This window comes from Pyrgilauda ruficollis, unplaced genomic scaffold, assembly GCF_017590135.1.
Source record: "Pyrgilauda ruficollis isolate IOZ18807 unplaced genomic scaffold, ASM1759013v1 scaffold16, whole genome shotgun sequence".
Classification (NCBI taxonomy): Eukaryota; Metazoa; Chordata; class Aves; order Passeriformes; family Passeridae; genus Pyrgilauda; species Pyrgilauda ruficollis.
Genome location: NW_024514764.1, coordinates 9,876,226 through 9,903,701, shown reverse-complemented (window position 1 = coordinate 9,903,701; position 27,476 = coordinate 9,876,226). Strand labels below are relative to the sequence as shown.

At 43.2% G+C, this 27,476-nt stretch overlaps 1 protein-coding gene across 1 annotated transcript; it reads left to right on the top strand.

Annotated features, from left to right (window-relative positions):
* ABAT (4-aminobutyrate aminotransferase) lies at positions 1-27,476 on the top strand. Its single transcript, XM_041462830.1, has 15 exons — positions 1-130; positions 8,526-8,623; positions 9,450-9,479; positions 10,066-10,183; positions 14,515-14,564; positions 17,309-17,389; positions 17,502-17,594; positions 17,963-18,025; positions 18,548-18,611; positions 19,239-19,387; positions 20,619-20,756; positions 21,908-22,075; positions 22,800-22,946; positions 23,971-24,082; positions 25,353-27,476. The coding sequence occupies exons 1-15, from the start codon at positions 61-63 to the stop codon at positions 25,472-25,474; spliced, it is 1,503 nt and encodes a 500-aa protein (XP_041318764.1). The 5' UTR covers positions 1-60; the 3' UTR covers positions 25,475-27,476.

Here is a 27,476-nt window from a genome sequence, read left to right as displayed (position 1 = left end):
GAACATCAACCAGAAAGAAATCTCTCAAGATTGAGTCTTTTTCAGTAAAGAAAAGATAAAATGGCATCAATGTTGCTTAGTCGACAGCTTACCTGTTGCCTGCAGCAAAACTCCAGACTGCTGGTATTTGGTAAGTGTTTCCTTGCATTTTCCTGCTTGTACTTGGTAAGTGTTTCCTTGCATTTTCCTGCTTTGTACTTGCTAAGTGTTAACTTTACGCTGGTGGACAGAATTCCAATTTGAACATTGCTGGTGTTTGTCCTGTGGTGTTGATTCTTTCAAAACTTGAGGAATATGATGTTCTGCATCTTAGATAATGGTGCAGTTGTAGTCCAGAGTGGACCACAATTGTAACCCAAAGTATATCTGATTTTTTTCATTTTTCAAACAAGAATGTATCAAGTTAATAATTTGCCCTGTAAATATGCTAACTGAAGTAAAGCTCTTCAGCCTTGGAACTCTGCTTTTACTCTCTGGTACTACGTAGTGCAGAGATGAGACAATCATCCATCAAAATGAGCTGGGTTTTCTCTTTGTGCTGTGTAGCACAAGCTTGCCCATCTTCCCTTGTGAAGAGTTTTGTGTGACTGGCATGAAGATGTGACCCTCACTGGGGTTGTGTGTTTCTGCCTCAAGTGAGCTCTAGTGTGAAATGAAAACTTGCCACACAGCTCAACCTACTTCCTCCTAAGTGAGTGGCAAGTTTTGGCTTGGCCCTGACTTGAAATTTAGCATGTGTATATTAAATCTGCAGTCTCTGTGAAATAGATATAGAAACTAAATTCCTGTTGGCTGTGTTGGACAAAGTGGTGTGGAGTCTTAAGAACATCCATTCTATGTACTGTCACACTGAGTACAGTATGGCTGAATATGAATATGGCTTTTTTTGTGACTGAATAAATCTTAGTGTTTCTCCTGTCCTTCCACCCTCCTTCTGCAATGCCACTGTGCTCCTTCTGCCACTCCCAGGATAAACCAAGCACACCCTTCCACTTGATCAGAAACTTAAACATCATTGATTTCCTTTTAAATAATACACTTCAGGGAGCAACTGACCTTTGACTAAAGAGCACCAAGTTGGGTGTTATAACTATTAGAAGATATTAGTGTTTCAGTGCAGGATGTGTGTCTGTTTCTGGGAGTGACACACTGATTATCCACCCTGGGCAGGAGCAGGGAGCCTTGGGTCCATCATGGGCAGTGGGAAGTGCTTGCAGCAAGCAGGCCTCATTAGCTGGCAGTCCTTTGAGCTAATCTGTCACCTCAGCATCACTTCATGCTCCCTGTCCCTCCCAGTGTCCTGTACAATTCCTGCTGCTTCCCAAGCGCAGAGGTGCAGGTGGGCAGTGGAGGGCAGGTGCCCAAACTCCTCTTCCTTTCTCACCATCAGTGAGGGAGTGTAGACCCCCATAAGAAAGGAAGGCAGCTCTGGGCTACATTAATCCATCCTTGCTTCCAGGAAACTTCCAAGCCTGCTAAAATACTGAATCAAATAACAGAGGGCCTTGGCTGCAGGCTGTGTAAGGGACCTGTGGCCTTTGGGTCTGAACACTTGTGTGAGTGAGCAGAGATCAGGAATGGTGGAGCAAGAGGAGAGCCCCTGGCAGGAGGAGCTGTGTCCTGTGACCCTGCTGCCTCACAGAACAGGCAGGAGACTCTGGTGGCTGTAGCCAGAGCTGGAGCTGCAGGCCATTTCCCTGAGCCCCAGCTCAGGCTGCAGTGCTGCTGGGCTCTGTGGCTTTTAGGGAAGTGCTCAGGGTGACGTCCAGGAGCTCTCTGCTCCAGAGTGCTCGCCTCCAAGGTATTTTTGAGCACTTGAGTTCAGAGCTTTACAGGCTAAAAAAGAGACTTACTTGTACATTACTCCCACAGAAATCCTGCAGTGCCATTTGGGCTGATACTTTTTTTTTTGTGGATAATGAAATGACAGGGTAGCCACGGGGCGATGGAGGTGGAGAGGAGGGAATAGATTGCCTCTTGGTGGGTCTTTGTGTCTGTAGGCTGTCATTTTTCACTTGTATGTGTGCATTAAGCAAATCTTCCTGTTCATCTTGAATCTACAATAAATTTATTTACACAAAGAGATTTTTTTCATCCTTGACTATTTCTCTAGTTAGAAAGTCTTTGTTACTTAACCACTGCACACTGTTCTCCTTACACAATGTTAAACCCTGGCAAGCAAACTGGAAATGGAAAATGGAAATCATTTAAGTTGATCAAAATGCAAAAGCTAAGCAAAACACATGACAATAAGTAATGAATGATAAGCAATATCCGATTTAAACCTTACCCAAAAATGTGAAGCCTGTAAGTATCACGCAATTCTTGAAAATAAGCCCTTAATCAGGTATGCTTTTGTTTTCCTTCTCTGTTTGATCTGCTTGATAGTTTCCCCTCAAAGATAAAGTTCACTAGAATGTGAAGGGTGGCAGAATGACAATAGAGTGAGTAACTAACCTAATCTTCCTTTTACAAAGCCTCCTGCATTGTGCTCTCTGTGGGAATCAGCCAGGCAGGGCCAGGAGAGGCAGCTGCTGGTGGGGAATGAAGGTTTATCTTGGTGTTACATCTTACCTGAATTGAATTCTGTTGTTCCTGTCAGCCTGGTGTGCTGCAAGTTGATCACAACCGGTAGTGTGCATATCAACGTTTATTCCCTTTGTGCCAGCTCTGCTTTTATCAGCTGGGCACTGCAGCAGGAAAGCTGTTCTGGCTCCATGCTTTGGGGGCAGTTGGTTGTTGGCTGGTAGGGCAGTCCCATAGCTATTAGGACAGGCTGGCACTCCAGAGATGTAGTTCAGTTTCCTGCTGATTACCCAAAGGGGTTGAATTTGTCTTTGAATCCTGCACTGAAAGCATGGCAGAAGGTCAGGCTGCTGCCTGAAGGTAGCATTAGTGCATACCCATGCCCTTCTAGGATGCTGATCTGTTCTGCAGCTTCTGCAGCCCCCCCAGGCAATTTCCTTATTGTTGGACTGACCTTACCTTTAAAACATTTTTCCTAATATTTAGCCTAAGTTTCACAACAGGGAAAAAATCAAATCCTTACTATTTGTCCTGTCCTCAAAGGACCTGGAGGCTGGAATTTTTATTTTTTCTTTGCAGGAGCCTTTTACATGTTTGATAACTGTTACCTCCCACAAGACTTCATACTTTTCTCTCTGCTGAATACTGTTTGAATCTCTCCTCATAGGTCCAGTTTTTCTCCTCCAGAGTCTGTGCCCTTCCAGTGCAGTGCACTAAGTAGACTAGCACTTGTTGAGGCTGTACCTCACCTAACTCAGCCTGTTTGCTGTCTCTCTGGAGAGGATAATAATGTTTAGCACCTGGGTGCACTGCAGTAAAGTCTGAGAGATGTTCATACTAGTTATTGACTTGTCCCCATCACAGTTACCACAAACAGGCTGGAAAGCCATGAGAATGATTTATTCTCAGTCACACTTTTGTCTCCAGTATTGATCCTTGCAAAGACATTTTACTTTTTTTATTTGGTTTGTACATTAAAAGCCTCCCTAAGGAAATCAGAGAGAACAGCCTGGATTTGTGTGAGGGATGTATGGCAGAAGCAGAGAACAATCCCCTTCTGGGGATTGTAGAGGTCAGCTTGAGGTCAGTTTCAGCTGAAGCCCTGGAAACTGGAGTGCAACCTCTCCTGCTGGACTGAGGAACCTTTACTTTTCTGTCTGATCACACACTTTCACAAAAAGCTGAGCTATATAAAAACAATCACATAAATAAAACCTGTTGTTGTAAGCAAGCTCTGCTACAAGGCAGAGTCTGAGCTGGGACTGCTGTTCTCGGTTCCTTGAGTAAATGTGATACTCCTATCCAGTTTTCTTGTTCCTTCTGTGCCACAAAGGCTGGCTGTAGCAGTGCTGGCTGTTTTCCCACCTGGGTGTTCCTTGTGGTTGGTTGCTCACCTCCAGAGGTGCCCTGATGAGCTCTGGAGCTGTTGAGCTGTTGGAAGAGAGAGGATGTTACAACTGGTTCAGATCACAAGAACTACAAGAGCAGTGGTTGGATGGACCTGTAACTCTCCTGAGGAGCTGATTTGGGATTGTGCTGGGATGGTGAAGGGGAACTTCTCTTGTTCTTTCTTCTAGGAGTTTCCACTTCTTTATGGCCTGTGTGGTATTAGTTTTTTCTTTCATCTTTGGAGAATCCAAAGCGTGTATGTGGGAGTGCTGAAACACAGACAATCTCATGTGGAAGAGCTTCTGATCTTGCAGCATAAGCACTCTGTAAATAGCAATCTCACTTTTCACAATGTTATGCAATAGTGATGTTCATTTCCCAAACATCTCTAGCTAGCCTGGCCTTTTGCCATTCCCTTTCAAGATCTGTTAGTAACAGATTCTACTTGTAACACATAAAGAGGACTCAGAGGAAATCACAGTCCTCCTACTTCTGGCTGTCAGAGCCTCCATGCTCTAAAAATTCTGTCTGGAAGGTGGTTTGATCGACGCTGTGGAGGGGAAGTTCAGGGCATGCAAGGGGGGTTGCCTGTCTGCACGTGCACAGGGCAGCAGTGGTGTGGCACGTGGCATGTGCCCCCCTGGGCACTGCAGAGCTGCCCCTCTGCAGCCCTTCACAGCCAGACACTTGTGTGTGAGAGCTCTGCTTATGCCAGCATGGGCTTTCATTCCTCTTCTTTTCCTTTTCCTTGGAGTTGTTCCTTCTCTTCATTACACCCATGTCCTTTCAGTGCCTCCACTGGAGTTTCTCCCAGCTAATATCCAGGAACTGTGTTAATGTGAGTGTTGTTTTTGGTCAGACACATGAGAGGTTCAAGCTCTTTCTAGCCCTGCCTTGATTGCAGCTCTGTTATCAGAGATCAGCACTCAGCACAGACCTGCCAGCAGTGGTGCTCTTTGTGACTACCAGCATCCCCAAATTAGCAGGGTGCACTTATATTAATTATGTTGCTATAGCAATGTGGCACTTTGTTAAAATTGCTGACTGGTCCCCTGGAGAGCAAGGGGGGCAGCGTGGGGAAGCAAAGTTGGGAAATGAGCTTTTCTGCCTGCTAGCATGTGATGACATCCTGCTGGATGAAAAGGAAGGATGTGATAATTTGGTGATGTTATTCAAGTGTTCAGAAAGATTATGTGTGATGAGAGGTTTGAGAAGTCTGCAAGAAAAGTAGAATTTAACTTATTATGCCCACCTTCTTTAAATGGGATGGGTAGAAAATTCTGTGCAAATTGTTCAGCCTATGTGCTCTCTGAATGAGGTTCAAAACATAATGCTTGTGTTTTGACTTTTGCCATGATAAAAAAGAGAGCTTTATCAGGAAAAACGGGTGCTGTTCTTGGTCATGTCAGCTAAATGTAATTTAAGAGCTTTGGAAATGCTTCTTTAGAGAAGGACACTTGGTCAGAGCTCATTAGCTCTACACATTAGGAACATGAGAACTGAGGTTATGTCATTTGCTCCTGTTCTTAAGATAATATAACACAAAATCCCCTTTTTCTAAGGTAATTTGTTCAGATGCCAACAGAAAATCAAGGGATTACCTTTTATTGCAAAGTTAATGCTGTTAGTTAGGAACCAGCCACCAGGGATTCTCAATTCTTGAAAATACCTTGCTTGGTCATTGTGACAATCTCAGTTTTTACCTGTCCCTTCTCTACTGTCTTTTTGGGAGGCAAAAACCCAGTCCTGGCCTGTAAATGTCTAAAACTCCCAAATATCCAGTTGGAGTAGCCTGAATTACATTGTGTCTTGTATCTTCAGGGTTTCTATTGCAAGGTAAATTGATATTAAAAAGTCAAACAGTAAAGATTTGGGCTGAGTTGCAAAGCTCATTGAGTACCTTCAAGATAGAAATGCCAGCTGAGCAGAGCCTGCTTCAGTTTCCCAGGGGATGGAGCACTACAGTGAGTGACCTGATTGATTTGCATTTTCTTGCACCATTAGGAGACTGGTGCTGATGCTGGGGCTGGGGGGAAGCAAGGGAGACAGAGCATGGCCTGAAATCGTCCTCCAGGCTAAACAAAGCAGGTATTGATGCAGCCATCCATCACCCTGTCCAAGTGCCTGGAAAAGCCTTTACAGGAGAGCAGCCACGTCCCAGAGCTGTGCTGTGAGCAGGGCCACAGGCCCTGGAGAGCAGGAGGCAGCACCCGTGTCCTGCTGTTCTCGGAGACTGCAGAACAAAGCATTGCAGGGGGTGTGGAGAGAGGGGCGCCAGAAAGCCGTGAGTGCCCAGGCAGGGGTGCCCAGGCTGCCTTTGGCAGGGCTCTGACCCCCTCTGTGCCTTTGGAGAATGGCCTGAGCTCCTGTTTGGCCTGCAGAGCAAGGGCAGTGGTGAGGCTGGGAATGAGGAAATGGGCTGTAAAGGGAGCAGGGCTGGGGCCATGCTCAGAAAACTGCTGCCCTCAGCTGAGCTGCAGTTCTCAGCTACTCCAAACTGCTGGGCTGCTTTGCCTTTGTCACCACAAGGCTTTGGACACATCCCTGAGCACCAAGGGAGCATTGTGCTGCAAAAGTCTTGGGCCATATGGCAGTAAGAGAGGCTGTGTCTGTGCTGTGCAGGTGCCCTCAGCCAGGAGAGCTCCTTGTGTGTCAGTGCTGCGGCTGGCCCAGCCTGGCTGTGCCCCCAACATCCCCTGGCTGTGCCAATAGTCACCTTTTGATCTTTTACAAGCAGTAGCTTTTCCCCCCTCAGTGGAGCAGTTGCCCTGCAGTCTCCAATTTACATGAATGTTAAACAGAATGACACAAAAATGGTGTTGCTGTAACAAAACCTATTAATAGCTTTGCAGAGAGGCACTGACGCATCTGAATTAAAGCTGGGGAGAATAATCATCTTTGCAGACTAAGTTTTCCCAGGATGAGCAGTGACTTTAAGTACTCAAAGATGCTTTCAAAGGGCGGTGATTTTCCAAATAGTTTCTTGAAATCAAGCTTGCTTGAGCTATCCCAGCTTGGGCTGACACAAGCTGAGGCAAATATCTCGAGTCACTGTTGGAAATTTTGGCTGAATGGCTGTGCTCGAAGCACTGCCGAGCAGTATCACAGGATACCTTCTGCTTTCCTTGATAAATATTTGGTTTATTTAACAACTGTTACTTCCAAACACAAGACATTTTCAGTACAATCCTGGAAGAGAGCTCTGGCAGTGAGAGGTGGGTATGGATGGAAGTGGTGCTGTCAGGGTTTCTGGTGGCAGTGCTGCACCCCAGGGATTTCCCTGTGTTTGACTGCTGGCCTGGCTGCCCAGGCATCTCCTTCCCTGCACCTCTGCCAAACTGGGGTGCAGTTTATTGGTTTAGCACCTGGCAGCATGGCCCTGGCACAGCAGGATATGGTGAGTGGTACCTTCAGACCCCGCTACTCCAAGTGCCCAGGCAAGAGCTGGTGCTGCCTGACTTGCCGTGCTGAGCCTGGATCTGAGCTGCAGCTGGTGACAAGGAGAGCTAAGGATCTTAATTTTGGGCCATCCAGATTACACCAGTTTAAAAATGTCTATCACAGATATTAAAAAAGTTATGCCCTCTTCTTTCAGGTCTGAGTGTGGTTCCCCCAAGTTAAGAGTATTAAGATCAGTTTGTTGTTGATACCGTGCTGGGTAGAGGTTTGCAGATGCTCCATGACAAAAATGTAATTGCCAAGAATGTTGGTTTAGTTCAATATGTAACCAGAGGAAGCTCATAGTCTCTGCTGATCATCTTGGTAGAGCTTTGGTGTCTGTATTTCCTTTTTTTGCAAATGTACAATCCCCATATTATCCCATGATACCCTTAATGGAATGTGTACATATTTGGAATACATGCTTACCAGAACTGTCTCTGTCATATGAAGTTTGCCTGAATTCTGTGTTTTGAAACAGTTATTTCAGAAAGGGAAGCAGAGCCTGTTACAGGTAGAGCACAGGAGATTTTTGCCTTTTGTTTTCATTAAGGTGTCACGTTTATTATGATTCCCTACACATGTGGATAAAAACCAGCAAGATCAGAAGGAAAACTGGCAATGACTGGGACTCAGATTTCAGAGCTGCACTGCAGGATGTTGGTTTATGTGAGACAAGGCCATTTACTTTCCTGAGACAAATCTTTCCCAAAGAGTGTTCTTTGGGCTATTGAAAAGCATCATACTGGATTTTTCCTGTGGACTCCATCAGGCTTTTTGGTTATTACTGGTAGTTGTCCATCTCTGTGTAGGAGTGGGGAATTTATGGCAAAAGCTTGCCCAGGGCATAATGGACAGACTCAACAAAAGAGATAGAAAGAGATGTGCTCTCAATCCTCCTGTGCTTTACAGGAAGATTTGCCTCTTTCTCTGGGGTTGCCTTGTGATTTCCCTTGGGATTTTTTGTTTGTTGGGTTTTTTTAATGCCACCTCACTGGTATGAGTTTTATTTTAAGACTGGTCAAAGATGAGGTACATAGTTCACTTCAGACAGCTTAATGTAATTGGTCTCATCTGTCAAGTGTTTTCAGTCAGGCAAGGTATGGATGTATCTTCTAAAAGGAGAGCACAGAAAATATGGTCTGTACTCAGGTTTTTATTATTTCTTACAGGACACAGGTATATCAGTCAAGCTGCAGCTAAAATTGACGTGGATTTTGATTATGATGGACCTCTGATGAAAACAGAAGTTCCTGGACCACGATCTAGAGTAAGTTCCCAAAGTATAGTAACTTGTTTTTTTTTATATTTAGCTGTGTTTAACTTGCTGGAAAACAGATTATTTTTAAACCTTAAATCTGATATGAATAAATATAATTCCATAAGTCCATGCCCACTTTTATCAGGAAGTTGAGAATGAGAAGCTCATTAATAAAATGCCCCTCTCTGAGAGGCAGATCTGAATCTCAACTACCGAGTTCCCATATAATAATAATAATTATTCCCACAGAATAATTCAAAGCAAAAGAGCATAATTTTAATAAAACATCTGATCAGGCTTGATCACTTGTCCTCCTGCTGAAATAGAAACTTTTCATTATATGAAATAATGCTTAGGTTTTGAAATGAAGCAAGAGTTTGAATTTGCTGGATATTGGCAGAGTCAGCATTTGTGCACATGGTGGGTTTTGGTTTTTGTGAGGTTTTTTTGTTGTTTTTAGCAAAACTGAGCTGTCTTTCTAGAACCAATGTACCAGTATCCCTTCTGTGTGACTCTGGCTTCTCTTATTTTCTGATTTCTCTCTTGTTTTCTCAGTTCAGTTGGTCAATATAGAAGAGGCAGCTTTCCCTTTTTGGAGATTTACAGTTAAACTGTGTTTGCAGCCCGTTTAGCTCTGCATGCCACAGGTCATAGTTTTGACTGTAATATTTGCAAGATGCACCATGAAAGTTCCTGTGGCAGGTAGAGTTGCCTGGTAAGCACACAGGACTACAAAGTTTGCGTATGATTTATGGGATCATATAAAAGAAGTAAACATTCTCCATCAGTATTTGCCAATTACACACCTGAGACTGTGACATTTGTTTTTCTGCAGGAATTAATGAAGAAGCTGAATGGCATTCAGGTAATTTGTCACGTTTTCTATGTTTTGGAGGGTGTTAACACTTTGATTTCAGAGCTTGTTTTAAAATCCTGGTTTGTATGTTAGTGCCAAAGAGAAAGGTGAAACACTGACTCAGGGTTTCCACTCTGAGTACATTATGTGTGGTTTATATATGCATTCGAATAAAATCTTTTGTAGTATATTTTGAATACTTCAGGATCATTTTGCTAGCATCAGGGATTTTTCTTTCAACATATGTGTTTAAACTGTGTGTGTCTAAAGAAAAGCTTCAGAGTGGTTACAGAGTGGCCAGTGAAAAAGAGGTATATAATGGCTTGAGTTTAAAAGTATGTCAGCCTAAGTACATATTGCCTTCCTAAGATGAGCAATTTCTCCACGTCTGTGCTTCATTTCTGTAGAAAAGGTAAAGACTTACCCTTTTAACAGTTATTATAAAAATAGCTGTACAGATATTCCTATGCAGTGAATATAATGTGCTTTTTATCCTAGCACTAGATATTTTTATCAGATTTGGCTGTATAACCATTAGTTGCACCTTCCTACATACTGCCACTTGTGAAAGCACTAATTGTTTTTTTCCTTGAAGAATGCAGAAGCTGTGCACTTCTTTTGCAATTATGAAGAGAGCCGAGGGAATTACCTCGTAGATGTAGATGGCAATCGTATGTTGGATCTCTACTCTCAGATTTCTTCCATCCCAATAGGTAGGAGACAGTTGTACCAAAATGCTTTGTTTTGTCCTCAACCTGTCATTTTCTTTCTCAGGCACTACCAGGGAAGTTGGTTGATTAATTTTAAAAAACAGAAGTGTCATAATGAACACCTTGTTGTGGTCAGGGACAGCTCACTGCTGTGTACTGTGTAGTGGTGGGTTTGGATAGCTGGAGGGACTACAAATTCTAAACCTCAAGCTCTCTCAAAGTGCATAGTGGTGCCAGGAAGAGCTCCAGTATTAATCTCAATTTGAATGTGCAAGTTTCACAATTCATGTTGTATTTTTTGGCTTGGATCTGTGACTTTGTGATTCTGTAACAGTCTGTTACTATTTTAAACATTAATAAGCATAATATGGACATTTTAACATGAAATTATATGCTTTAGTTAATATTTCTATTTCAAAATAAGTGGGGGAAAAAAAAAATGAGTGAGCCATGTGGACTGCAGCAGGATGAAAGAAGCCCAGCACTGAGCTGTGGTGCTGACTGAAAGCAAAGGTGGCAGCTCATTTGTCTGGGGGAGCAGGCACGGGGCCTGGCAAGTGCCTGGGAGAGTCAGCTGATTGCTTTGAGAAGCCTTGCAAGCAGAAGCAAGGCAGAAATGTGAGCCCCAACTGCAAGGCATACAGGTTTCAGTGGAGTTCAGTTCAGTCCAGTTCGTGTGCTCCTCATCCATGGTTCCTCTCAGCTGCTCAAAAATACACTACTGCAGAAGCAAAAAGAGCAGAAGTGCTGGGGTAATTTAAAAGGTAGATCTTGTGCTATGTATAGAAATTGTGATGACTCAGAATCATCCCTACAGGCCTCCTTTCCTGGGAAACAGAATTTGATGATGTTCAGGTTGTTACCAAACTTCTGGAATCTAAGACCTTGTGATTGCTATGGGTGTTCACTTACCCCAGCCTTCTTTGCAGCCAATGCTGTTGCTGCCCTGTAGCACTCAGTCAGTGAAATCATTCCTGAACCCTGCAATGTCTGTAGCTTCTTTCCTGCAACACAAGCTCTCACTGCTTTGTATCTTTCAGGCTGCACTGAGATAATTTGGCTTCTGCTCATGTGGAAATAGGGGTGAGACCCAGGAGCACAATGCTTGGATACCAGTGAGCTTGGATTTTAGGTTCTAGGACAGGAGATGCATTTACATGGCTTCCCATTCTTCACACAAGAAATTGATTTGGAGAAACAAGTCTCAGTCATGTAGTCAAATGCACACTCCAAAGTATGAAAGTCAGTGCATACTCCAAAAGAATGAAACGGTAGAGACAGTGCACTGAGGCTTTCTGACCTTCTGGTACTGGATGGTGCAAGCATACCTCTTTTAATACAGTTTTGTGTATAAAATATTGAAGTATTATGGAGCAAATATTTTCTTAATGGGCAGGGGCTCTGCAATTTACTTTCTCTGGTTGGTTAAAACTGGTGACATAGGACAAGATTCCACTGCTGTGACTGATCTAAGCCATGTAGTTCCTCCTTCTCATGAGGCAATGCCCTCCCAAGAACAAGCTGGGTTTTATCCTAGGGAACACATTCCTCAGTCCCAAAGGAGCTACAGTACAGTGTTTCTTGAACATTCTCAAATAATGGCTCTAAGATGTGCAGCAACAAAGAGTAAATGGAAATTTCATACTTACAGGCTGACCTAAGCCCAACACAAAACATTCATTTAAGTGTTTCAGTTGTACTGAATGACAAGATTATCTGAAGCTGCCCAGGTTACTAATAATGTCCCTCTTGGTGAAGAGGTAGGGCCTGGACTGGGAGAGCAAAACAAGATCACAAGGTGCTTGTTAGTCATCTGTTCTTATCTCTCTGCAAGTAAATCCAATAAAACCTTTCATGAATCTGTCAGGACTCCCCAAGATTTAATAATGATCTGTTACACTAGAATATATTTATCAGCAGAGGTTGAGAAGTAATAAGTGCCTGTGTGGAGAGATAAGAAATAAAGTATAAAAAACGTCTAGGCAAAGATGCTCTAGGCTGTCTCTTGCTGCAAAACAAAAATTAAAATAGTTTTTTACCACACTTTTAAGGGCAGTTGTAGCACAGCTGTCCTTTCATCCTGCATCTATTCTGTCTAAAAGAGTTAGAAACCCCATGGAGCCAATTGCAAGAAGGATGTTATTGACATGTTTGCCAGCAAACATCCTGGAATAGCAAATGAAACAATGTGTTTTTCAGTGCTGGAAAGGTCTGTTTTGTTTGGGGAGATGCAGAGAGGTGTAGTTTGACATTATTGACAGCAGCCTGCTGCTCAGTTCAAAGGATTCTTTGGGCTTTCTCCATCTCATTATTTTAGCAGGCGCTAGTTGTTTTTCCTTTTGCAGACAGGCACATTCATGAGCCTGGAGGACATGTACGTTCCTGTCACGCTGATCCAGACACCCAGCAAGAGAGATGGAGCAGGTGCTCTTCCTTAGAGCCAGCTCTGGGAGCAGATTTGTAACGCTGCAAACCCTTGTGCTGGTCATGGCACCAAAATGAGTTAGTGCCTGTTTGCCATGCCAGCCTGGAGCTGTTTGACTTGTCTACCACATTATATAATGGTTATTCAAGCATTTACTTCTTCCTGGTGTTAGTTCCTGCCTGTGAACCCACATGCCAGCTCAGCTCCTGTCACACAGCCCGACCTGTCACAGCAGCTGGGCTTTCAGGATCCCCTCCTGTGGCATTCACATTCTCTGGAAAAATCCCTTCGCCCAGGATTTTTCTCCTGGGAAGCTGAGAAGCCTCAGAAAAAAGGAAAACAATTCTTATCTCACTTGCTTCTCCTGTGTTTTACTCCTCTGGAAGATGTTTGGAGATTGTTCACCCACAGGTGATTGTTTCATTGGGTTCTGCTGTGAGTTGTTTTCACTCTTTGGCCAATCAGTGCCAAGCTGTGTTGAGACTCTGGAAAGAGTCACGAGTTTTCATTATTATCTTTTTAGCCTTCTGTAAGTATCTTTTCTGTATTCTTTAGTTTAGTATAGTATTCTTTAATATACTATAGTATAATAAAGTAATAAATTGGCCTTCTGAGAACATGGAGTCAGATGCATCATTCCTCCCTGCCACAGAGTGCCCTGAAAATACAATAGTCTCCTCCTTCACTGGGGCCCCTCTGAGGAGGCACAAGGATGAGGACGTGCTAGGAGGAAGACCAGACCCTTTGGCCTGAAGTAAAGAGAACAGGAGAGGAATTCTGTGTGGGTGCAAAAGGGTAAATCAGGGGTGACAGAGGTTTGTGTTACGTAGGAGAATGGTATCTCTGATACAATGGCATCCACGTGTGGGAACACCAGCGACAGGATTGCAAGTTCCTACAGGCAGCACCAGAGCTGATCCTTGAGCTTCCTGAGCAACAGTAGCTGTGCTTTGGAGATTTCTAAAACACTTGATTTACTCTCAAAGGGGCTCTCAGTGGCAGCCACAGGTGCAGTTCTCAAGGACACGGCTCTCAATGTGTCATTCCCTCTAGCTGAACAGCTCTTCCCATCACAGCAGACGCCATGCAGATTTAGTTGTTCTGTGTCCCAAATAGCCACCATTATTATCTTCATAATAATTTTAACAGATTTATCAGCGTGACGTGCTGCTAAAACAATATGGATATTCATTTGTTTTCAGCTAAAATATTCAAAACTGAATTTATAATTGTTTTGTTAACACAGTCTCCTAATGCTCCATTGCTCAAACAGGATAATCAGGGCTGTTGTCATTCCACTGGAATGGGGATTCAGAAGCACAATAAGCTTTTGTAACAAAATTACCAAGTCATGTCTGACTTCTTGAGCAGTAGGGAAGATGAGGTTTCCAACTGTTTCTAAAAGGAAATTTAAAAGATGATGTTAATCTCTGGCATTGGTATTTCATACATTAGAGATCAGGCTTAAAATGAAATTTCTGGCCTCCTTTGAAGATTATTTTTCTTAACACCAGATAAATTGGTTTTGCCTGTAAGCAAGCAAGTTATCCTTGAGACTATCAATGGGTATAAATTAAGCGCCTCCAATGTGTTCAAACTGAAGCTTAGTTTCTTGGTGAGAAGGATAAACTGTTGCATCTTTTTCCAAGCAAAACTTGGTCAAAGTAAGGAAATGGGTGTGCCACAGCTCCCAACAGCAGTGCTGTGCCGTGCCCTGCACCCAGACAGGCTGCTGAGGGACAAAGAGCCCAGAGGTTTCTCCTTCTTCAAAAGAAGTCCCATTATTAGTAGTTACACATAAACAGTCAAGCATGAAGTTATGGTTATTCTCTAGATTATGCTTTGCATTACTTCATTGAAACCAGATAAAAAGAACTGCTTGCTTTCTTTCTTTGTTCTTTTTAATTAGGTTACAGCCATCCCTCTCTGATAAAGCTTTTACAGCAGCCACAGAACCTGGTAAGTGAATTAGAACATGAAGGACGTGAAGGAGTTCTCTCTCTCCTTGTTGTGGGCTTTCTCTTTTTAACTCAGACTGATAGTGAATGCTAATGATTCAATTTAATGTATGATAGGATCTGCTTGCTTTACTTCTCACTAGATGAAAAGAGCTTAGTAGTGTTTTAAGAAAACACCAAAACCTCTGGGAAGTTTTACAAAAAATAAACATTTGGGTGTTGCAAGCACCTGATATATTTGCAGCCACATTTAAGTCCTAGTTCAAACTTACTGTCTCAAATTAATATTTTTAATAATGTTTTCTGAAGATTTTTTGAGCCTGAAAGCAAGCCCAAAACCTTGAGAGATAATATAATATTTTGGACATGGTGCCCTACATTTGGAATGCTGTGGGAAGTTTAGGGGGTTTTTTGCAGTTGGGAATAATGGCTGATTCCCATCTCCTAAGTGCACTCCAGCAGGGCAAAGAAATGCAGACATTTGAGTTCCCTGAGCTGATTTCATTTATGGAGTACTCATGTCTTCAGGTGAGAAATTCTGCCTTTCCCAGGACTAAAATACCTCAAGTTGTTAAAAAAAAGCAAACAAAAAAACCCAAACAAACAAAAAAACCCAAACCACAACCCACCAAAAAACAAACAAACAAACAAACAAAAAAAACCCAATAAAAAACAGGACTAGAAATGCTGGAGTTATCAAAGGCACATCTGAATATTTTTTAAAGACCAATATTTATGAATACTTACATTAACTCATAAAGATGATTTCTGAGAATAATATCTTCACTGTAATGCGGCAGTAGGCAAGGCCAAATTTAAAAAACAAACAAACAAAAATCCCCAAACCAATTTAAAACATCAAAAAGCCCAGTTGCTGGTGGCAGTTGCTGATTTGCCCACTGGGGAAGGGCAGGTGACACCCCTGGGAGCCTGCAGTGGAGGAACTCCTCCAAAGTCCCACGAGTGGCACAACTTCCATTGGTGTTGGCAAAGGGGTTGGTGTTTTCCTGGAGGGACTTTTCACTTGGTTTGTCTGTAATGCTCCACACACCCTCTCTACCAGCTATAAACACAGAATGTGCATCTGTTTATTTGAGTCCACAGCAGCTTGATGTCAATGGTCTGTTTTTCTCAGTTCTGGGTATCTCATTAACTACAAAAGAAAAATACTCTTTTCTGCTTAATGGCAAATGTTGTCAATTGACTGTGACAACCCATAATCAAATTCACCACAAATTTGTGCTCTTCCCTTTTGAACGTGATATGAAAATTTACTTCTGAACTGAGATAAAAAGTCAAGTGCCATTTCTCGTAGCTACTGAACAAACACTTTGTGTTAACCTGTCATTAACATCCTTGCTTAGCTTTTCTTTTAAGCTTGAGTCTGTTGTAACAGTGTTGTGGAAGTGAGACACTTAAACAATTTACAAAGTCCTAGCACATCCAGTGTTCTGTCTTGTGTGATACTTGGTTTTCCCTAGGAATCCTGATGAAATGTCCTTACAGGTGCAGTGTGACCACTTACAGCCCTTGCTGTGCCTCACACCTCTTGGAATGAATATTTGTCTTGAGGAGAAGGACTGAAGGATGCTGATAAATGTGCAAGCCTGAGTTGCACTGAAAATATGAGTGTTTGGGGAGAGGCTGTGTGTCCCCTCTGGAGACCCATTGAGACTTAACTTATCAAAGCTCAGCCTTTAATTTCAGCCATTACTTGTTCAACAAGAAAAGCAACAAACAAAAGAAAAGGGCAAATAAAGCTGCTTGGCAGTTGGCAAATTTATTGAGCTTGTCCTTCTTTGAGAAAATTTAATTTAAAATAAAGAGTAGCACAGTATGAATCAAATAAGATTACCCACAAAGACCAAGAGCAGCAATGAATCAATTTTAATCCATGACACAATTTAAATTAATTGCATAAATGTGACATTCATCTCCATTAGTGCACCAGGGAGGCTGAGGGGCTTTTTCCACAGCTGCTCCTTGGAAACCCCTGTGTGGGCTGCAGGCTGCTGTTCCCTGACACCAAAATGGCCTTTCCCAAAGGTGGGAATCCTGATGTGGCCAGTTCACAGCCCCACTGACACTGGAAGGGACCTCACGTGGTGTCTTGGCCAACCTCCTGCTCCAAGATGGGTGGCTGTGAGATAAGGCCAGGGTACTCAGGGTTTTATCTGGGACCTTGAAGACCTCCAAAAAACCAGCCTGTTTCACTGCTTCACTGTTCTCTTCCTGCAAAACCTTTTCCCTGTACCCACATCAGTACTTCTCATGCTTTGATCCATGCCCGTGGCTTCTCATCCTCCATTGAAGAGCCTGGAGCCTGGCTCCACCTTCCAGTGTTCCAAAGTGGTCTGTCTTGAAGCTCACTAAAGATGAAAATGCTGCTGTCCTAACTAAATTTAGCTTCTCAAACTGAAAGCAAGTCATAAAGATTTTAAAGCATATTTCCTGTGTGTAAGGAAAATGGAGATTGAGCAGCTAAAATGGCAATACTGAAGAGGAAATGTCAGTGTGAGTTAGCATGCATCTTTCCTAAGGTGTCCTGCAAGAATAAAGTAGTAAGGATTAGACAGAAAAACATATGTAAGGCAGGAATAGTAATCTCTACCTTAAAACTATTTGTGCCATGATACAGATTTCTGCCTGGTATTTATAATTAGAATAAAATGGAACTGCTTTGATATAAACACATTTTCCATGTGATAGTAAGACCTAACAATTCCTCTTCCTTTGTCTTTTTAGAGCACTTTTATCAACAGACCTGCCCTAGGGATTTTACCTCCAGAGAACTTTACAGAAAAACTGGAGGAGTCTTTGCTATCAGTAAGTTTGAGATACCTGTGGACTGATCATCATTATTATCATCACTGTATTATCATTTTGCACTATACTTGCGTTCAGTGTTTCAAGAACAATTTTCTGTCTTTGCTGACAGGTAGCTCCTAAGGGTTTGTCACAGGTGGTGACCATGTCTTGTGGATCCTGCTCTAATGAAAATGCCTTTAAAGCAATATTCATGTGGTACAGAGTAAGTAAAACATTAAGGTATGTTTGTAGGTTTACATGTAGAAATGAGTACTTACTCATAATCAGAATTGTTATTGCAAAACAAGTTGAGGCTTGGAGGTTGTCTTGCTCATTATGTTGTTTATATTCTATAATTAGTATAAAATCTTTATTAAAACCTCTTTGTCTAAGCTTTTACTTTATATTGACACAACTTTAGAAGTTATAAAGTAAAGGAAATAAAGAAAATGCAAATGGTAGTCAGCATGTAAAAGCTACAGACTCCAGACTCCAGTCCTGAATACCAGCATTCCTGGTTTGTGGTTCAGCCATAAATGCCTTGGTTACAGCTACAGACACTCATGTTGGGTTGTTTGTGTTTTTTTGCAGAACAAGGAGAGGGGCCATAATAATGTCACAAAAGAAGAACTGGAATCTTGCATGATTAACCAGGTAACATTTGTTTTTTTACCACATCTACAGATGTACCAATGGTTTGGGCTTGGAAGGGAAAATTGGGAGGAAAAGCTTGGTTTGCTACATGTGAAGTGGAATCTGGGCTTTGTACATTTAGGAAATGGTGAAATAGAGACTGCTCCCCACAAAGATCAGGGAGTCATCAGGAATGCAGGGGGTGCAGCACAGGGGAGCCCAGCACAGCCTCTCCTCACTGAGCCCCCGCAGCCCCAGCCACCCCATAAGCGTGTGCTCCTAATTTGTGCACAGAGGGGGTCTGTGCTGAAGGCTCAGCCCTGCCTGAGCTCCGCTGTGCAGTGATGTCAGGCCACAGCAGCCACACCACGGGTTCATCCCTGTTAACTCGGGGCTCTGGGAGCTGGGGCAGGGCTGGCGTGACCAGCGTACTTGCTGAAGGGGAGGCTGTAACAATTGGTGGTGCCTGATGGAAGAGGAGCTCAGGGGGCAGTGGGGGGGATGTTTTCCCCTGGCTGACCCCACTGTGTGCTCTGCTTGCAGCCCCCTGGCTGCCCTGACTACGCCATGCTCTCCTTCATGGGTGGCTTCCACGGCAGGACCCTGGGTAAGCTGTCCCTTGTCCCCCCTCGCCCCTCAGCTCGGTGTGCTTGTCCTTACAAACGCAGTACCAGTGGAGAAGCTGTAGGTTCATTAAGGTTTGCCTCGGAAGCCCCACCAGCACTGGAATGGTTGAGCGACAGTAGGAATTGATTTTATGGTTTTTGAAAATTTCTTTTCAGACAGGCTCTTGTCTTCATTCTGAATATGCAGTTTCCTGTCTGTACTCATGAAAATCTAACTCCTGGGGTAAAATCACCACAAACATGCTGTCACTCACTTTTACTGGTTTATATCAGCTCCATCCCTGTTCTAAGCATGTTACCTGAGAGTGCTGTAACTGTGAGCTTTGTGTCTTTGGAGGGATGAGACCCACCTTGTCTGAGCAACCTGTTCAGACTGACAGAGGTTCTCCTGCTCTTCTGGAACAGAGCATGTGGAATCTGATGCTTAAGATCTACAGCAATCCATTTAGGCCTGACTAAATCCAATTACCCAGTATTTCAGAGGACAGTAAAAACACAGAGCAGTTAAGAGAATTCTACAGTCAGGCCATTTTTCACCTCTTGGTGGCTTTTTTTCTTGTATTGGTCCTAGATGGGTATTATTTTAATTTTTCCCTCTCTGGGCTTAGGTTGCTTAGCTACAACTCACTCTAAAGCAATTCACAAACTGGACATTCCCTCACTGGACTGGCCTATTGCTCCATTTCCAAGGCTAAAGTATCCCCTGGAAGACTTTGTGAAAGAGAATCAACAGGAAGAAGCCCGTTGTTTAGAGGAGGTAAAAAATTCCCTGGCAGCTTTCTGTTGTTTTTGATTTGAAATAATGAATAGTGTTGGTAGGATTAGTGCTGTTCACTAAAAGAATGTTTTCAGGGATTGGAACAGCCTGTGATTGGAGCAGCATTCACTGTTGTTTACAGTCAGACCTTTCTCCCTGCCAGCTCACTGGGAATTCAGGGCTGCATGAGTGACCCCAAAGTGAAATTTCACCCTCAGAACTTGGTTGTATCACAGTGAACTCACCTGCCAGCTCTTGCCAAAGGGCCATGGGCTGAGAGAGAGCACAGTGTGGATAACCCTCTGCAGAGAGGACCTCTAAGAGTATTTCAGCCTTTCCAGCTTCTCCATGGCAGCTTGTGGTGTAAAGCTCTGATTGTGCAGAGATGGACCTGCCAGACCACTTAGCCAAACCAGCCTCACTTCAGAGAGCACAGCACAGCAAGTGGCCTCCCTGGGGCTGCCCCAGGGTGGCTTTGGTGGGAGGAGTGCAATGCTAGCCAAACCAGCCTCACTTCAGAGAGCACAGCACAGCAAGTGGCTTTGGTGGGATGCCATTATTTTAGAAACAAACAAATAAACCAAAAAGGCAAGCGTTTTCTTAGCAAGTCTGTGCTGGGCTTACTGGCCCCCTTTGGAAACCATTGCTTTGCACAGCCTGCAGGGGCTGTGGCCATGAGGGCTGTGAGAGGGATTTCAAGCACAAACACACCATTAATTGCAGCAACTGGCACTAGGAGGTTAATGAGAATTATCTGTCAGCCCCTTACAACAGTATTTTTGCACTATTTAAACTGATTAATTTTAATATATCTGAAGTGGGTGACTTGAAAAAGTGAATTTTCCAGATTACCTTTTCTAACGCATTAGCAGAGTTTTGGTTTCTGACACAAAATCTATCCCCTTCCATATCACTGGAATGACAGCAGTGGCCCAGTGAGCTGCAGTGGTGCTCAGCACACTGCCAGCTGAACCTGACTAGAGCTTTCACAACACTGTAGATAAGTGTGCAGCTAGTTACAGTGTGATTAGGACATGGTTTAAACCCATTCAGGAACAAGAAGGCAGCAGTAAATGCTGGAGGAACCACTTGTTAATCTTTTGTCCCTCCTGGTACCTTTATAGCCAGGAATGTCCATGCAAAGTTGAAGTTCTGATGAGATTTCATCTAGCTGGGAGGAAATGTACAAATATTCTGGAAGAAGGATGTGCCATAAGTGTTTGATTTGCAGGTGGAAGACCTGATTGTAAAGTACAGGAAAAAGAAGAAGATTGTGGCTGGAATCATTGTGGAACCAATCCAGTCAGAGGGTGGGGACAATCATGCTTCAGATGACTTCTTCAGAAAGCTGCGAGATATTGCCAGAAAGGTAAGAAAACATTTCTCTGGGCACTCAGGGGTAGCTAAAAGATGCACCCACACACTGTGGGTGTCTCCAGAGGCTTTGCCCTGCCCTAGGCTCTTGGAGGGTTTCACAGGCCTCCGTAGCAGCAGTCAGGGTAGGTATGTACACATAGCAGCAATCCCTGCTCTCTTCCATTTGATTCACACTAATGCTTTCCTCAGTCCAATAAATAATCTTCCAATTTTAAAGTTAGAGAGAAATTACTCGGATTCATTAGCTATGAATTCTGCAGGTGTGTTCTTTAAATGATTATGCTTGTTAGTTGAGGAGGTTCTGCTTCTGAACAAGCAGGCTGTGAAAAGTATAAATGTTTAATGACATGTTTTTAATTGAAAAAAAAAAGCTGAAACACAGCTTGGGTCCAGCCACAGTGCTGATGTTCCAATAAAGCAATGAAAAGGACAGATGTCTTGATATTTGGAATGTAAAGTTACCTATTTAGAAGCTATGACCCCCAGTAATATTTACTCCATGCTTTTTTTCACCCTCAAAATATCTGTGTGCTGAAGAGATGCTGCCAAAAGTACTTACCCATTGTTTTTAAATACAGAATTATGATACAGCTTGCTCTCCCTGTCACAAAGTTTGGACAAAATAGTCCTTCACATAAAAACCCCACATTGCCAGCTCACAAGTAGCTCTTTCAGCAGAGCTGTCTGAAAAGGCAGCTTTTCATGCCCCCTAAAACGACCAGCTCATGCTGCTGGTACTGCCTCTGTGGCACATAATGCCCAACTCTGACTGGGGGCAGAGACTTCGTATTTCTAACAAACAAAGCCCCTAGAAATGACACTCTGCTTCCCTCAGGGGCTTTGAAAATGCCACTTCTGCTCCTCTCAGAAGTTTTCAGGTATCCTCTAGAAATGCTCAAGACTATATAAAAACATGTACCTGATGAGTATGGGTAGAAAACAAGTTTCTAGTGCCTTCCTGAAAAAAGAGCTGAAATTTTAATTATGAAATCTGACACGAGTGGCATTAGTGGAGGGGTTGAGGAGGGGAGTGAAGGGAGAGGAAGGAGGGGTTGATGCCTTGTGTTGATGTGTTCACTAAGGGAGGTGTTTCTGCTTTGGGAAGGAGGGCTCACACTCCCTGCTCCTCACGTGTCTCTGCAGCATGGCTGTGCTTTCCTGGTGGACGAGGTGCAGACGGGAGGCGGCTGCACAGGAAAGTTCTGGGCACACGAGCACTGGGGCCTGGATGACCCAGCTGATGTGGTAACATTCAGTAAGAAGATGATGACAGGAGGATTTTTCCACAAAGAGGAGTTCAGGCCAAACGCGGTAAGATTTTTAATGAAACTTGGACTCTGTGCTGGTTGGTGACCCCCTGAGGAGTGACTGTGACACCCAAGGAAGGGACAAGGTTTCCTCCAGCAGTGCAGCTTCAGCTGGACGGGGCTGCTGTTTCACAGAAACTTGCTGTGTGCTCACACAACAGTTGTCATCACCTCTTCACTTTTATTCCAGTTGTTGTCAGTCACCAAGGTCATAAAGCTGGTGGGGGGGAGAGGAGAACTGGGTTAAGCCTAATGGAATAATCCTTCAGTACAAAATCCAGCCACAAACTGACACCTTCTCCTGTAGGGCAACTTGGGAATTTCAGAGCTTGTATGTCAGCATTACAAATTCTGTCAGCAAAATTTCTTCTTTGCACTAATGACATTTTAGATGTAATAAATGAAAAGTCAAATTAAGGGGAAGAACATAAAGCTTGCTGTAAAGCCTGTATAGATGATGCTGATTTCCTGTTATCAGTAGCTGTGTTTCAATGAGACATCAGAGTAGCAAGGCAGAGTGCACTAAATGAGAAGCATGAAGTGATCACCCTGTGTTTCAGCTCAGCAATGGGATTTTGCTTTACAAATGAATAAGGGTGGTTGGTGAGATTAGTGTATGCTTTTTCATACACCATGTTTGCACTGCCAGTGTGATGACTTGCTTTTCTTAATTTATAGTGATTTGCGTGTTAACATGTTCCACAACTCTTTTTCCACTCTTTCCCAAGCCCTACCGGATTTTTAACACCTGGCTTGGAGATCCATCCAAGAACCTTATGCTTGCTGAAGTCATTAAGGTTATTAAAACAGAGGACCTTCTAAACAATGCAACCCATGCTGGGAAAGCACTGCTGACTGGGCTGCTGGATTTGCAGGTAAACATCTGGAAGGATGTGGATAAGAAGCAGAAGCTGAAGCAGGTGCTGAAGCAGGATCTGACCTGATCCAGTTTAAACACTTGGGCTGAGGAGATGGAACTGGGGTCTAGACCATTCTAGTAACTTCAACACAGGCCTGAATAACTGTCCCATTTGGAAATATTGAAGTAAACTTTCTTTCACTGACTTAAAAATGCTGGGTTTATATAGCTTTATCCAATATAAAGGGTGATCCCCAAAATATCTGTAGGTATGTACTGCAGCTAAATTACTTTGCTAGAAGGTTTTGTTACTGTAAGCAGCTGGTATTTCTTTGTCCTAAAGTTCTTTTCAAAGGAAGGTCCTTGCATAATTTGTTCCAATTCTGCTGGGCTGTTGAAATAAGTAAATTGTATCTTTCCCTCCCTTGTTTAAGGGAAATTCCTTACAGCTTCTACTGTGGAGCCCTACAGACAGGCATTTAAAGATAGGCTTGCAGGTGCTCACCTCCCAAAGGCATTTTGTATAGAATAATCCCAAACACAGTCTCTGCTCTCTCCACACCTTTAAGGCATAGCAGGCAGGAGAACAGAGAATACTATATTCTCATACTTTGAAGGGCCAGAATACAACTAGTCCTATCCAAAAGATTGCTCTTCCAAAAGATGAGGACTGTGATTGAGAATAAGTGATGCAGATACTACTGGCAAGTGTCTCAGTGCAGGGGAAGAATGAGCTGGTTTCCAGCCCCAGTGCAGATGGTTTATGCTCAGGTTTTCCTGGAGTCCACTGTAGATGCAAATAAGGTGTGTTATGCTCGTTCCAAAGAATATTTTACTTGACCCAGCTCATGGGTCAGACTCATTCTCCCTCCCTGCTGTGTGTGGGGCTCTGCAGGCTGAGCAGAGCACCATGTGAGTGTCGCTGCACTCCAGCGGAGCGAGGAGGCAGCAGGGTTCCCTCCCACCTGGCAGAGCCAGCCTTGCCACCAGGTGCCCTCTGCTGCAGCACCTGCCATGTGCCTGTCTCTCCTTCTCTGCAGGCTCGTTACCCCCATCTCATCAGCCGAGTGAGAGGAAGAGGAACATTCTGTTCGTTTGACACTCCAAACGATGCAACTAGAAACAAGTTAATTACAATAGCCAGAAACAAAGGTAAGAAACTCTGTGTGTGTGGATGAGCTTCATGAGTAGGTAATACATGTGAAGGTAACGCTTCACATTTTCCTTTTCATATCATGCATGAATATTTCAGTATTAGAGGATAGTAGTGAAATGACAAAGTTGGATTTAGACTGTTGTCAGAGACCTCTGAGCAGTCTGTTGCACAGTGTGTACATTTACCAGCCTCTGAAGGTCTGAGGTTACTGGAAGAGATCTGTGTAGGGGATGAGTTTTTGTGACATCAGGTTCAGAGTCCTCTGCAGTGACTTTAGGTGCCCATGGACATGGCTTACTTCTAGAAACAGGAAAGTTAGAAGAAAGTCAGTGTCACTCAGGAAAACACAGAGAGAACGATGAGTTTTATAAATACATAATTCCTATACCTAGGAACACCTAATGATTAAATACAAGTGCCTAAAATGAGCACAGATCTACAGTGACATCCCTCTTTTCCCACAGAACTGTTAACTGCAGACAGGCCCAGTTATCCAGAGGGGAACTTTGGGATCCACATGTAAAATTCTCTTTGGATTTAACTGTGTGGGTCCTGTGTTTGCTGCTGTCTGTTTTTGCTGTTACTCCTATCTTTTGAAAGAAGCAGGCAGGATGCATCTAAACTGTGGTGAAACCGAACTTTTATAGTGTAAAAGACTCATTTTTTGTTCTTGGAAACTAAGCCAGCAAGGAAAGAAGGCAAGTGGTTTGTTTCGTGGTAGACCAAGGTTCTGCTTTGGGGCATGGTAAGCTCAACTTAGTAATATGGGTTTTCATTCAAACATTTAAAAGAATTTATTTTGGGCTAAAAAGTGCATTTAAAACACTGCAGGGAGAGGTTTGCAGGCACTGAGACATTTTAAGTTCTTGTCATTAAAAACAAATTAGTTTAAAAACCAATGCAAAGAAACCTCCTGTGTCTTGTTGTGGCACCAGGACACTTGACCAGGAGAGTACTGCAGCTCTGAAATCTCAGATGCTGTTTGAGCTCTGTGCTGGATGGATTCTTTCCATTGCTGTCAGGATGAGTCCCAGTGCTCCAAGTGTTTTCTAGAACAGCTCCAGGCAACCACAGTGTCCTTCTAAGCTGCTGTGAAGCTTGAGGCCATTCACACCACAATGTGCTGTATCATGGTGTGGCTAGCAGGATTTGGGGAGCTTCTGTTGGCCCTCTACAGTGAGGGTATCCCCATTCAGAGACCTGAATCTTCCTGGAAATTTGGCAAAGATGGAAATGACTAGAGGACCTATTCTGTTCTTGTTTCAGGTGTTGTCCTGGGAGGCTGTGGAGACAGATCCATCCGTTTTCGTCCCACGCTGATCTTCAAGGACCACCACGCGCACCTCTTCCTGAACATTTTCAGTGACATCTTAGCAAACTTCAAGTAAAAAGCAGTTCCCTTGCACTGAACAGCTGATTATGAAATTAGTTTGCATTAATTCATGTCTTCTCTACTTACAAGATAAGTGTAAAGTCATAAACTGAGGTTTGTGTTCTGTCTGTAATCCTGCCCAAGGCAAGCTGCTCCATGCGCACGCGCCCCAGGCAGAGCATTGGCACTGGTCACCAGCAGGTACATGCAGCTGTCCCTCACTGTGCATCCCTAGAGCCTCCCTCTTCTGGCCTGGGCCATGGTAACTGCAGAGTCCTCCCTACAGCCACGTCCCTGACTCTGCACTGTCTGAGCATCCAGAAGCTCAGCAACGAGCGTGGCCAAACACTCGGAGCCACACGGCTGCCACACAGAGTGCCGTCCTCCAACGGCAGCTGGAATCCAATCAGTGTTCCAAGGAAAGCTCTGCTTTCCACCACTGCCAAGCACAGTATTTTACAGAGTAATTTCCAGCTTTATTCCCTCGAGTACAGGCATCTGCCACACCAACTGCATTGGGGCAGCTCTGCCCAGCCTGCACTCACTGCTTCGCGGGGCACTGGTGCCCTCAGCCACACCTGCAGCGCTGCAAGTGGCACTGAAGCCCTTGTCCTTTTGTCCTCATCATGGATGGGTTTTAAAACTTTTGACTTCTCTTACAAGCAGACTTGTACAGAGAAAACTCTACCCTGAAGTATGTAATCTGCAAAGCTTAGAGAACCATGCAAAGCACATTCTTCCACTTCTGCCAGCAGTCTAGAACAATTCCAGATTATTTTACCATTTGCCCAGAACACACAATAGCCATTAATTTATTTATAACTTCTACACGAATACTTGAGGTATTTTGTAAAACTAAAGCAGAAATGCCATTATCTGGTATCAGAGCCACTACAGTGAAGGCCTAGTCCTGACTGCACATTTATAATGCAAAGTTAATTCTATTTTTGTTCTAATAGTATATTCTAAGTCATTGATATTTCAGAGATCTTCTAGAAAGCCACAGGATCAAAAAATGTGTCAACAGTTCATTAATTTGTTTTTCTTCAGAGAATTGTTTTGGATGTCTCTTTACTGTTTGCTGAAGGCTGACTTGAACTAGATCTGGTGCCTTTCTTTTTCTTTTTTTTTGGTGAGCATCTGGATTTTGTTTACTAAGTTTAACTTTTTGTTGTGCACCAAAAAACAGGGACCACAATGGACTTTTACAGTTGCCCTTTCAGGACCTGACCACAATTTTTAAGTGCATAATAAGAAACAGAGAAGTTAAAAGATTTACATGTTTAATACAGCTACCAAAATGTGAAAAGGTTCCTTACCTGCTTTGAGAAGTGTTAATCATGGTTTTCCCATTTTAAAGTACTGCTATTGGGAAACTAAAGCACAGTCACTTCTGCCAGCTTAAACCCAGTGGGATTTCTGTAAACATCTGCAGAAAGCAGAATTCTGGTGCCAGCTGGGCAGAACCTGAGCAGGTTTTTGAACAGAGGTTGTAGAAATCTGGGGAAAGGACTGGTAAAAATTGGTGTTCAACAAAACTTCATTGTCATCGCTGTCCTCGTAAGCGTGTTATCAGCAAAAGGAAAGTCAAACCAAGAACTGGATTTGACAGCATTTTGGGAATTAGTTTGTTCAACATATCAGTGCAGTAGTTTTAGTGAATGTCTCTAGCAAGTCTTGTACTTTTACAGAAGCAAAGGTCCAGTAATTTGAAGTCTTACCACATCTTCACTTTTATTATGACTACTCTAGGTGTTTTTATAATTTTTACTGACACTCAGTAACTGTATAATTGTGTACAACATGTTGATGAAATCGTTAGAGAATACATAGAAAGCACTGCAGCTGAAGCATATAAAGTTAATATTGTTTACAGCATACTGTAGACAGTGCCAAATAAATGTTTAAACAAATACTTAAGTACACTTCATGGTGTAACTAGTAACTGTACACAGATTCATAACAAATGACATCAATCATGTGTAATCAATATTCTTAAATAAAATATTTATAATTGA

What these genes read in the sequence shown, in the direction of transcription:
- ABAT (XM_041462830.1), top strand. Translation starts at nt 61, where the DNA reads ATGGCATCAATGTTGCTTAGTCGACAGCTTACCTGTTGCCTGCAGCAA. An exon ending in CTCCAGACTGCTGGTATTTG is followed by an intron (nt 131 to 8,525) that starts GTAAGTGTTTCC and finishes TATTTCTTACAG; the next exon opens with GACACAGGTATATCAGTCAA. An exon ending in CTTCCACGGCAGGACCCTGG is followed by an intron (nt 18,612 to 19,238) that starts GTAAGCTGTCCC and finishes CTCTGGGCTTAG; the next exon opens with GTTGCTTAGCTACAACTCAC.